At 42.6% G+C, this 12858-nt stretch overlaps 1 protein-coding gene across 1 annotated transcript; it reads left to right on the forward strand.

Annotated features, from left to right (window-relative positions):
- Positions 1-677: 677 nt before the first annotated feature.
- Positions 678-9931, forward strand: LOC143020509 (uncharacterized). The gene is made up of 3 exons (XM_076176937.1): positions 678-1020; positions 1132-5222; positions 9569-9931. Exons 2-3 carry the CDS (start codon positions 1854-1856, stop codon positions 9929-9931), a joined length of 3732 nt encoding a protein of 1243 aa, XP_076033052.1. The 5' UTR covers positions 678-1020; positions 1132-1853.
- Positions 9932-12858: the final 2927 nt, after the last annotated feature.

The following is a 12858-nucleotide window of genomic DNA, read 5'->3' on the forward strand; positions in this document are numbered from 1 at the left end:
TGGAAAAATGCTAACATTGTACCAATACATAAAGGAGGAAACAGGGAAGAACCAACTAACTATAGGCCAGTCTCACTAATAAGCAATATAGCCAAACATTTTGAGAAAATAATCAGGAATAGATGGGTAAAACACCTGGAAGACAATATAATAAACCCAAAAACAATTTGGGTTCAGACAAACTTAATATGCTTCTACTCAAGATTAATAGACATAGTGCAAGAAGGGAATGGATGGGCTGACTGTGCCTTCCTGGACTTACAAAAAGCTTTTGACAAAGTACCACACAAAAAATTATTAGAAAAAAAAAATCGAACATATAGGAGGGATACAAGGGAACCTACTAAAATGGATGGAGGACTTCCTGATTGGTAGAAAGATGAGAGTAGTGCCCAGAGAAAAATATTCAGATTGGAAAGAGGTGATCAGTGGAGTACCGTAAAGATCTGTGCTAGCTCCAATAATGTTTGTTATTTATGTGAATGACATGGATGATGATGTGAAATGCTACATGAGCTTCTTTGCTGACGACGCCAAACTGTAAATGAAAGTAGAAACTGAAAAAGGATTGCGAATCACTGCCGGAAGACCTGAATAAAGTATGGAGCTGGAGTCAGAAATGGAAGGTGGACTTCAATATTAAGAACTGTAGCATAATGGATGTGCCGTTACGAGAGGTAACGGGGCTTTTTTATATGTCCGTGTATCCCCATGTTTACATATCTTTTTGTCGTAAGGCTCGTTTCCCCTCGGAAGAGGTTTCCAAGTTTGTTTTTCGTAATGTTTAATTTAAGTATGCTGCGAGCAGAAGCTTCGTCTGCTTAAGAATACTATCGTTGTAAGTTGTCTGCAAGCTGTGCTGCAAGATAGCATCTCATTATTTGTACAATGTTCACTTAAAGAATTAGACTTAAGAAGGTGTGTAAGAACCGGTTACTGTGGGTGATGTCACGTCATCTCTAGGCGCCAGTCTTGGTCCGATCTAGAAAGATGTACACACCCCACGCCTAGCCAAACAATGTAAGTCTTAAAACTCTTTGTATTTGAGGTTTAGAGTATTCTAGTGCATCCTTTGTAATACCCTCTTCTTGTGTAGCCTTTAGCCTATAGTAATTATAGTACTTTTTACAGTTTTTCATCAATTCCAACGTATTATCGAACGATGGATCAGATCTGCATTAAATACGCATCAAATATCCCCGTGATTCTATAACCTTCAGTCCCAAGTCTGTCTACGTCACGGACGCTATGATGCTGACTGTCTATTTCATCTGCGGAGTCCCAGTCGATTCCGCCATAATGAAAAAATTGTTCGATAGAAACGAACAGATGAAGAAAGCATAGGAATGAGGTTTCGGCCAGACCACGCCCTGCACGCCGTTGCCACGTCTAGATTCCCCTCGTCGTCACCACATGAACTTGATGTGTCGCCTTCCTGGCATAAGTTTGCGTGTGTGTGCTTGGGTGTTGTAGCGCAAGTTAAGTGTAGTGTAGTGTAGTGATCTTGTGTCGTCTTAGTGATCGCATCGGCGCGCGAGTGTGATGTGGCAACAACGTATGGTTGCCAAGTCCCAACAGTGTTTACATAACACCTCGTCGCAGTTAAGCATGTGTTTTTCCTTTGAAGGCAAGCTACCTTGCCTAAATCCTGTCATATGTTAATATAAGCATGCGACTAATGTGCATTTTTAGATTGAACCAAATGTAGGGTTTAATCTGTTGTTGTCTACCTCAATAGTCGTATAGTTAGGAGTGTGGTAACGTACTCCGTGGTTTTCGATTAAGTTCGAGTTTTCCTTGTCTTCTTTATCATATTACTGTCTTGTCTCTCACTGTTTCTCTCGCTTGGCAATATGTCTTCCAACCACAGTATAGATGAAGGACCCGTCTCTGGTAGGGTCAGAGTCCTCACGGCTGAAGGGCAAGAGGCTTTTCAGAGAGCGTCTGATCAGCATGAAGAGAGGGTAAAGGCGAGTAGAGAAGGAGTACAAGCCTTATTGGAAGAACCGAATCATAGTCCTTGGTTGTATAAGGCCCATGCTGCGTACCAGGATACTGTAAAAAGGTACCTGGAATTCTTAATGCGTGAACGTACTTCAGAAAGTCTGGCTCGTGCTGAATCAGTGAAGCACGAAGACAGGGATTTTCAGGCATCTTTTCGTCAGGTAATCAGTAACTATGCTTCCTCTTCCTCAGTTGAAGTCACGGAAGAGGAACACCACACTGAACCGTTTTTACAAGATGACCCGAAGTCCAATCAAGTTCCTTTATCCCTCGTCGACCACTCTGAGTTTTGTATGCCCCCTTCCATGAAGGGCAGTTCAAGAAGGTCGGTTAGGTCAGGTCGTTCCAGTAGCACCAGTGTTAGTGTTGCAAGGAAGCAACGAGCCAAGGTGGAGACCGCTCGTATCAGAGTCAAGTTTGCCGAACAGGAGGGTCAGCTTATGAAAGAGCAGGCTGAAATGCAGGCCAAGTTCAAAGTTATGACACAGCAAAAGGAGTTGGAAGAAGCCGAAGCCGAACTTAGGCACTTAGGACCCGACGATGATTGGGAAACATGCAGTGACTGGGACCAATTAAAAGGTACAGTCGCTACCCGCACCCAACTATATGTGGAGCAACAGGGTGGTATAGTCGATGTTTCCGCTAGTCAGAAGGATCTGGTAGGCTTGAATCCTGAAAGCCCTGTTTTCAAGCCCTGTTCTGATTTCAGAGTTAACTCACAGCCTGCTAACAATGTTCCATTCAGTTTTGAACCTCGTATCGAAAAGGTAAAGGTGAGGTCTGTGCAACCTGCGCAGCAACCTGTTGCTAACCATGTTTCTTATGTGTCACCACCTGTAGTAAAACCTCCTCGGAGTGCATCTCCTAGATTGGGGACAACCTCCAATTCTGCCGATTTGAGCAAGTTCTTCTTGCGGAAGGATTTACTTCTTAGCAGGCTGTCTACGTTTGATGATACTGCGGAAGACTATGCTGTTTGGAAAGAGAGTTTCAAGGAAGTCGTGCAAGAGTTAGGCACCTCATGTAAGGAGGAAATAGACCTGTTAGTTAAGTACCTAGGTCCTGAGTCTAAAGAATGGGCCCGTACAACTAGAAACTCAAATGCCAAGAATCCAACCCTGGCGTGCAGTAGAATTTGGGAGCGCTTGGATGACAGGTTTGCTGCCCCTTCGATCATTGAGACTTCAATTAAAAAGAAGCTCACCAACTTCTCTAGGATTTCACCTAGAGACACCTTAAGGTTATACGACCTGTGTGACATTCTGTACCAGATAGAAGCCTTGAAGGCTAACCCTGTATACAGTACACTGTTTGCATATTATGACGCCTCGTCAGGCATCAATCCCATTGTCGCAAAACTTCCACCCTGTATACAGAGAGCGTGGACTGGCAGAGCCATGAACTACAAGACTGCTCACGGTGTGCCGTACCCACCTTTCTCCTTCTTCATTGAGTTTGTGAAGGAGATGGCAAGGGTCGAGAATGACCCATGTTTCTCTTATCAAAGCCTTGGAGCCGATGGTTTTGTGAAACCAGAGAAGCCACCTCCCTCTAAGTTTCCTCAAGTGCGTGTGAAGAAGACTGACACCATGTTGTCCAGTGGCAGTAAGTCGACCACGGGCGCTGACAGGTCTGTTGGCGCCGCTAGTCCTACCGAGCAAAGAAAGGCAGAAAAGGGAGATTTTTGCGTCTACCATGATGCCTACGTACACCATTTGGATTTCTGCAGGGCTTTTCGCACCATGTCAGTGAGCGAGAGGAAGGTTTTCTTAAACGATAAAGGAGTGTGCAACAGATGTTGCAAAGGTAACCATCCTCCTTCCAGCTGCAAAGAGAGAACTTTCTGCAAACTCTGTAAGGCCCATACTCATGTGACTGCCTTACATCACGATGAACCCAGGTCGAAGAGGAGTTCGACTCAAGCGGTTACACAGCATGGAAGGGAGGTTGCTCAAGATAAAACACCTCGCTCCCCTGTAGTCAATCAAGTGCCGCTTCCAAATGTTCTTACCCCCATAGTAAAGACTCAGGGAGGGGAGGATGCTGCGGTCAATTCCAAATGTACCTTGATATGCAGTAACCCCACCTCCATGAGTAAGTCCTGCGCCAAGACCTTCTTGGTAAAGGTCTATCCTGAAAGTAAGCCAGAGCTCGGAGTGTGGTGTTATGCCATCCTAGACGATCAGTGCAATTGCTCTTTAGCAAGGTCTGAGTTTTTCGATTTGTTTGACAAGCTGAGCAAACGGGTTTCATATCGTCTAGCTACCTGTGCAGGTGTAACGGGCGCTTCTGGGCGCACCACCAAAAATTACACCATCGTGTCTTGGCATAACTCACAAGAGGTACATATCCCTCAGTTAGTGGAATGCGACAGCATTCCCAGTGTAAGAGAAGAGATACCCACCCCCGCCATAGCTCGTGGTTATCCCCATCTGTCCGATCTGGCCGAATGTATTCCACCTCTGGTTCCTGAAGCTGAGATTCTACTCATCATTGGTCGAGATGTGCCTTCAGCTCATTACATTTTTGACCAGAGAATTGGACCTGTCAATGCCCCTCTAGCTCAACAGACCAGTCTGGGTTGGGCAATCATTGGGGAAGTGTGTCTCCATGGCACTTGTAGGCCTCCTGTCATTAGCAGTTTCAAAACATCCTTTGTACATGATAGACGTCCCTCTATAGTCGCACCATGTGGTAACCAGATTCATGTTTCTGAAGTAAAGGATGATTTGTTCAAGGTAACCAAAGATGATGACAAGGCCGCCCTGTCGATTGAAGACAGGAAGTTCTTGGATGTTATGAACTCAGAGTTCCGCAAGGATCAAAGTGGTCATTGGGTCGCGCCACTGCCTTTCCGTCCCAATGTTGTAGCCACCAGTAATAATAGAGACTTTGTGTGGCACCGCACACTGTCTCTCCATCGTAGCCTCAGCACAAAGCCGGAAAAACGTCAGCATATGATGGCCTTCATGCAAAAGATGTTAGATCGTGGGCATGCTGAGGTTGCACCACCATTGAAGTCTGATCAGAAGTGCTGGTATCTTCCATTGTTTGGGGTGTACCACCCTAAGAAACCTGACAAGATCAGGGTTGTGTTCGACTCTTCTGCCAAATCCAGAGAGTTCTCCCTAAATGATATGCTGATGTCAGGTCCTGATATGACAAACAGTATTCTCGGGATTCTTCTACGTTTCCGTCAGATGTTCTACAATTTCAAAGTGAAGACTGAGCAAAGAGATTATCTCAGATTCTTCTGGTACAAGAATAATGACCCTGATGAAAGGTTGATTGAGTATAGGATGACTGTTCACGTTTTTGGGAACACGCCATCTCCCGCCATTGCCACCTATGGCTTGCGTAAGTCTGTAGAAGATGCCTCTCCTGAAGTTCGCTATTTCATAGAGAACAATTTCTACGTGGATGATGATGCGGAGACTGCTTACAAGTTAATCCAAGACTCTAAGTCAGCACTTCAAGAAGGAGGACGCCTGCGCTTGCACAAGATCACTTCCAACAGTAAGGAAGTGCTGGAAAAGTTTGCCACCAGTGAGCTGGCTGATAACCTTCAGGAGCTGAACCTAACTTCTGACTCTATGCCTATGCAGTCTAGCCTGGGCCTCTTATGGGACATCCAAAGAGACGTTTTCGTCTATAAGTTCATGGATTCAGACAAGCCTTCGACAAAAAGAGGGATACTGTCTGTTGTAAATAGTCTGTTTGACCCCATGGGATTCTTAGCTCCAGTAATAATAGTGGGAAAACTACTCCTAAGAGAGATAACCAATCTAAAGTGTGGTTGGGATGAACCCATACCAGCTAAGATCCATACCAAATGGTCCAGATGGCTAACGTCCTTAAGGGACCTCAAGGACATAAGCATCAACCGTCAGTTTGCTAGTATTTCTTTGTCTCAAGCTCACAGGATAGAGCTTCATACCTTTTCAGACGCTTCCAGAGTAGCAGTAGGAGCTGTATCATATCTTAAAGTTTTCAGTGATACCAAAAGCTACCAGGTGTGTTTTGTGAGGGGACAAGCTAAAGTAGCTCCCAACCATGGTCATACTATTCCCAGGTTAGAGTTGTGTGCTGCAGTGATGGCAGTTAATCTCAGCAATTCCATCTCGGATTGCTTGGACAAACCCTTAGACGCAAGACATTTCTATTCTGACAGCATGATTGTCTTGGGCTATATTCATAATGAAAGGCGTAGATTTCATGTCTACGTGAGTAACAGAGTAGACCACATTAGGTCGTCCACCGAACCTAACCAATGGCATTATGTACCTACAGATTGTAATCCAGCAGACCTGGCTACCCGTGGTCTTGAAATAACCGACCTAAATCAGAGTGATTGGTTGTCAGGTCCCTCAAGCTTATTTGAGGATGTTGTATCCACCAGTGGAAGTTTTCCTCTTGTAAGCCCTGAGACAGATAAAGAAGTAAAGGTATCAGACTACACAATTGAGTCTGAACCCCTTGTTAGTGCAAACAAAAGCAATGTAGAGCCTGCAATTGCGTCATTAGCTCAGAGGTTCTCTAATTTCTCCTGTTGGAGGAGACTTGTAAGAGCGGTAGCTCTCCTTAAGCATATAGCCCGTTCTTTCAAACAAGGTAACAAGTGTTGTTCAGGTTGGCATATGTGCAACAAACATAAGTCACCCGATCAACTAGAAGATGCAGCTGATTTCATTGTTCAGACATACCAAAAGGATTATTTCTCGTCTGCCATGACTAAATTGCAAGGTGAAGTTTGTTTATCTCCTTCTAGTCCCATTGCATCTCTGTCTCCTTATTTAGACCAGAAGGGCCTACTTCGTGTAGGAGGCAGGTTGAGTCAAGGCAGTGATGTACTTGGTATGCTTGCAAGACCTATTATTATTCCAAAGGAATCCCACTTAGGCTTGTTGTTGATCCGTCACTACCATGAGACAGTGCACCACCAAGGGAGAGTGATTACAGAAGGAGCCGTCCGTACAGGTGGTTTCTGGATTTTGGGAGGGAAACGTACCATTTCTAAGGTCATTTCCAAATGCGTCACCTGTAAAAGGGTAAGAGGTAAGGTGTGTGTTCAGAAGATGGGAGACTTACCCGTCGATAGACTTACTCCCAATCCGCCATTTTCCTATGTAGGAGTTGACCTTTTTGGCCCATGGCATATAAAAACTCGGCGCACTAGAAGTTCCTTCCTCGAAAGTAAAAGATGGGGCGTTCTGTTCACCTGTCTTGTTTCCAGAGCTATCCACATAGAGACTGTAGAAGAATTGAGTACTTCTTCCTTCATTAATGCCTTAAAGAGATTCATCTGTATTCGTGGCCCAGTTAAGATGATGCGTTCTGACAGAGGCACGAACTTTGTAGGTGCTGTCAAAGCACTGAACTTGCTTGCCATTACCGATGAAGGTGGTGATGTCAATAGTTTCTTGTCAAGTCAAGGTTGCACTTGGTTGTTTAACCCTCCTCATGCTTCTCACATGGGTGGAGCATGGGAGCGTATGGTGGGGATAGTCCGCAACATCATGAATGTGATACTGACTAACCATCACCCCAAGGCATTAACACATGAGGTGTTAGTAACCTTCTTTGCAGAAGTATGTAAGATCGTGAATTCCAGACCTTTAGTTCCTGTTTCCTCGGACCCCAGTAGTCCTTTCATTTTGTCTCCGTCCATCCTTCTCACTCAGAAAACTGATATTCCTGTAACTCTTCCTGAAGAGATAGATATTAAGGCAGTATACAAATCTCAATGGAAGCATGTCCATCACCTTGCTGAGGAATTCTGGAAGAGATGGAAGAAAGAGTATCTTTCCTCTTTGCAACCCAGAAGAAAGTGGGTCAATTCCTCTCCAAATGTAAAGGTGGATGATGTAGTGTTGGTAAAAAATCAAGAGTGTCCCCAAGGACAGTGGCCCTTGGGTATTGTAAACAAAGTATTCCCTGGCAAGGATGATTTAGTCAGGAAGGTCCAAGTAAGAGTTGTGGTAAACAACAAAGCCCATGAATATGTAAGACCCATTTCTGAGCTTGTGTTGCTAGGTCAATAGTTTTGGTAATTTTTCCCCCTAGAAAATTAGGAAGGGAGTGTGCCGTTACGAGAGGTAACGGGGCTTTTTTATATGTCCGTGTATCCCCATGTTTACATATCTTTTTGTCGTAAGGCTCGTTTCCCCTCGGAAGAGGTTTCCAAGTTTGTTTTTCGTAATGTTTAATTTAAGTATGCTGCGAGCAGAAGCTTCGTCTGCTTAAGAATACTATCGTTGTAAGTTGTCTGCAAGCTGTGCTGCAAGATAGCATCTCATTATTTGTACAATGTTCACTTAAAGAATTAGACTTAAGAAGGTGTGTAAGAACCGGTTACTGTGGGTGATGTCACGTCATCTCTAGGCGCCAGTCTTGGTCCGATCTAGAAAGATGTACACACCCCACGCCTAGCCAAACAATGTAAGTCTTAAAACTCTTTGTATTTGAGGTTTAGAGTATTCTAGTGCATCCTTTGTAATACCCTCTTCTTGTGTAGCCTTTAGCCTATAGTAATTATAGTACTTTTTACAGTTTTTCATCAATTCCAACGTATTATCGAACGATGGATCAGATCTGCATTAAATACGCATCAAATATCCCCGTGATTCTATAACCTTCAGTCCCAAGTCTGTCTACGTCACGGACGCTATGATGCTGACTGTCTATTTCATCTGCGGAGTCCCAGTCGATTCCGCCATAATGGAGTTTGGAAAAAGCAAAAACAGAAAATCAGGACAATATAGATTGGAACCAAGGAGGTAAAGGAGGAGAGACCCGAAAAAGATTTGGGTGTAAATATCTCAAACGACTTGTCCCATGACAAACAGATAAACAAAATTGTTGGAGAATCCTACAACTTGCTAAGATCAATAAAAGTGGCATTTACATATATGGACGAAGAAATGATTGAAAAAAATATTGGTCATTCTGATAAGGCCTAGAATAGAATATGCGGAGACATTGTGGTCACCCAGTACCAAAAATAATATAAAGAAAATAGAAAGAATCCAGAGAGCAACAACAAAAAAATGGCAACTGCACTCGCAACCTGTCATATGAGGAGAGATTGGCTAAACTAGGTTTACCGACTCTGGAGCAAAGAAGAGAGAGAGGTGACCTACTGATCATCTACAGAATCATGAAAGACACAGAAATACTTGATAGAGAGGACTTGTTAAACTGGGACAGGAGAAGCACAAGAGGACATGGAAAGAAAATAAAAAAAACATAGCTTCAGAAGAGATCTGAAGAAAAACAGTTTTCCACATAGAGTGGTAGACACCTAGAACAAACTGGAGAAGGAAATAGTGTGCGCAAAAACCATTCATGAGTTTAAAAGCAAACTAGACACTGCGAGATACAAAGGTGGGACACCACGAGCGTAGATCCCCTTCCCGCAAAATAAAATTAGTTAAATGGGGTGGACCGCCGGCGCAACAGCCTCCCCGAATCCGTTTCTCTGGTCACAATGTTTTGCAATGTGCCCCAGATCACCATATTTATAAACACAGCGTCTGCCTAGGCCTCTCCTTAGTCTCTTGCAAAGTGGCTCCTCCGCTCACAGTTGAAACATCCCACTGTCACGGGAACTTCCCCGCATCTGCTAGTCACTCCTGAACCCTCGAGATTCTCTCTGTCTTCTGTCAAGCGTCTCGCTCCAACGATACTGATCAAAGTTGCCCGCCGGTCGTTCGGCTGTAGCTGTAGCCAGGCGTTCAGCTGTAGCTGTAACCAGGTGCCTTCTTCCTACCGCAGTCGTAGAATTATAGCATGTGCTACCACGGTGCCCATGCTTGCTGTTTTGATGTCCGTTGTCTGCTGCAATTCTGCAGATTATTTGGCAGGAAACCCATTCAGAAATGACAACTTAACTGCCTGCTCCAACCCCGCATCATTTCCACCCAGCTAGTCCTACCAGCCTCCAGAATTTATTAGTAAATACATCAACTTGCTCGCTGGCCCATCGTTATTTGGATAACTAACCATATGCGCTGAACATCTGCGCGAAAGTCTCTTTCAGCCTGGCGTGTATTTTCGCCTTGTCTTCTTGATCGGCCTCCCGCATTTCGAGGTTGACTGATAATGCATCGCCTTCCAAATTGAGCAATATAAACCTCGCCACATTCCCGACATCAGTCAATTCAGCCACCGACTCTGCTTTCTTTAGCTACGCCACCACGTCTCCATTTCCGTCGAAAGGCTTGATACCTATATATCCAAGCCGACGGCACTCCCAGCCTCCGCCATGATATAGGGTGCGGGCATAGATAGCTTGCGGATGATGATGCCAAGGCAGCGGTGATCAAATGAATCAAAGGCATCACCATCAAGGTGGCCAATGCCAACCACAACAGTAAACTTCATATCTCAGAAACAGCCCCCCACCCTCTAAGAGGGGGATCCCAGAAAAAGTCTAGATTGCAACGATTAATTTGTTAAACAAATATTTATTTCAGATAATTCATAATATTTACATAGAAATTGTATGTATTTGAATGTGAAATCGCAATTTGAAGTATACATTGATAGATTCGTCACTAAGGACGGGAGTGTATGAATTTCCTTCACGAGGACCATCGTCTTGAAGGGATGGGACCTAATAAAAGCAAGTGCATTGTCCCCTGTGAACAGCGGCAGCTTTAGCTCTAAATTTGGCCCTGACTTGGTTCTGATCTAGGGTGGACAGCAGAAAATATCTCTCACCTAGCAGCAGTGTTAAGGGTGCGCTGGGCGATATTTGGGAGCGTCCCTAGGTTGTATTTGCTTAGTTGTATTATACGGGAAGGGAGCTATGCTCGTGGTGATCCATCTTTGTATCTTTCAGCATCAAGTTTATTCTTAAAATCGTGAATAGTATTTGCACACATTTTTTTTTTATCTAAGTTATTCCATATATCCAGCACTATATGGGAAGCTATTCTTTTTCCCATCTCTTCTATAGTTGTCCTTTTTGAGTTTCTTTTCATGACCTCTTGTTTTTCCATTGTCATTTTTTAGTAAATCTTTTCTGACAAGGATTTCCATTCCTTTCATGATTTTATATATAGTCAGTAGATCACCTCTTTCTTTTCTTTGCACTAGTGTTGGTAGTTCTAGTTCCAACAATATCTTTGTTCATATGTTAATTTGGAAAGAGCTAGTGCCAACTTTGTTGTTGCTCTCTGTATTCTTTCTAGTTTCCTTATATTCTTTTTAGTACTGGGTGTCCATAGTGTCGCTGCATATTCCAGTTTTGGTCTAATCAGTGTGACTACATATATATATACCAAGGCTTTTTCCCCCTTATAAGAGGTATTTTTTTTTTTTTTATCATTTCTTCATCCAAGTATTCAAATGCCACTTTCATTGACCTTAGTAGGTTGCATGTTTCACCTACGATTTTCTTTATATGTCTGTCCGGTGTCATGTCATTGCTGATTATCACTCCAAGGTCCCTTTCCAAGTGCACTTTTTTTTTTTTCATTTTCACCAATTTTGTAGTTTTTTTAAATTCTGTATTTGCTTTTACCAAACTCCATTATGCTACACTTCTTGATATTAAAGTTCACCTCCCACTTTTGAGTCCATTTCCAGATTGTGTCCAGGTTTGATTATAATGAGTCACAGTCCTCATTTGTTGATAATTTCTTTAAAATTTTTCCATCATCTGCGAAGAAATTCATATAACATTCAACTTCTTCGTCCATGTTGTTTACATATATGGCAAACATGACTGGTGCTAGTGCTGACCCTTGTGGAACACCACTTATCATTTCTTCCCATTTCGAGTATTTGTCTCTATTTACTACCCTCATTTTTCTCCCAGTCAGGAAGTCTTTCATCCATTTTAATAAATTACCTGCAACGCCACCTATTGATTCTAATTTTCCTATTAATTTTTTGTGTGGTACTTTGTCAAATGCCTTTAGTAGATCTAGATAGGCACAGTCTGCCCATCCATCTCTCTCATCTATTATATCTGTTATTCTTGAATAGAAGCAAATTAATTTGTTGTACATGATTTTCCTTGTCTAAATCCAAATTGGCTTGGGTTTAGTATAGACTTTTCTTCCAGATGTTTAACCCATCTATTTTTAATCACTTTTTCACATATTTTAGCTACTGTGCTTGTTAGGGAGACTGGTCTGTAGTTAGTTGGATCTTCCTTACTTCCTTTATATATTGGTGCAATGTTTGCATTTTTCCAGTCTTGTAGTTGTTTTCCTTCTTTGAGCAAGCATTTTATTATAGTGTGTATTTTATCAGTTAGTTCCTCCACGCATTCCTTCAGTATCCAATTTGCAATTCCATCCGGACCATGCGATTTTCTAACATCTAGGTTTTTTATTTGGGCACTGATTTCCTTTTTTGTTACAGTTATTTCCTTCATTTGGGGGATTTCTGTTTTTCTATTCCTTCACAGTTAGGTGAATTCTCAATTGTGAAAACTGATTTGAAGTGGTCATTCATAACTTCTGCCATTTCTTGTTCTTTTGTGTATTCATGACTTCTTTGGTGTAGTTTTTTGTTTCTTGTTTGTTTTTCAGTTTACCATTCACTTATCTTTAAAATAGCTTCAGCTGATCCTTACATTTTTCTATAATTTCCTTTTCATAATTTCTCTTTTCCTCCCTGCATATTTTTACATAATCGTTTCTTAGTTTGATGTATGTTTGCCATTTGCTCTTTTTTTTTGTCTTTTTTCCATTTTTTCCAGGCTTTTTCTCTTTTATCCTTGGTGCTACTACATTTTTTGTTGTACCAGTTTTTTGTATTTACCTAGTTGTATTTACCTAGTTGTATTTTACGGGAAGGGGAGCTATGCTCGTGGGGTCCCGTCTTCATATCTCATTTTAT

The sequence above is a fragment of the Oratosquilla oratoria genome, chromosome 40 (assembly GCF_046742065.1).
Source record: "Oratosquilla oratoria isolate Oo_2021 chromosome 40, ASM4674206v1, whole genome shotgun sequence".
Classification (NCBI taxonomy): Eukaryota; Metazoa; Arthropoda; class Malacostraca; order Stomatopoda; family Squillidae; genus Oratosquilla; species Oratosquilla oratoria.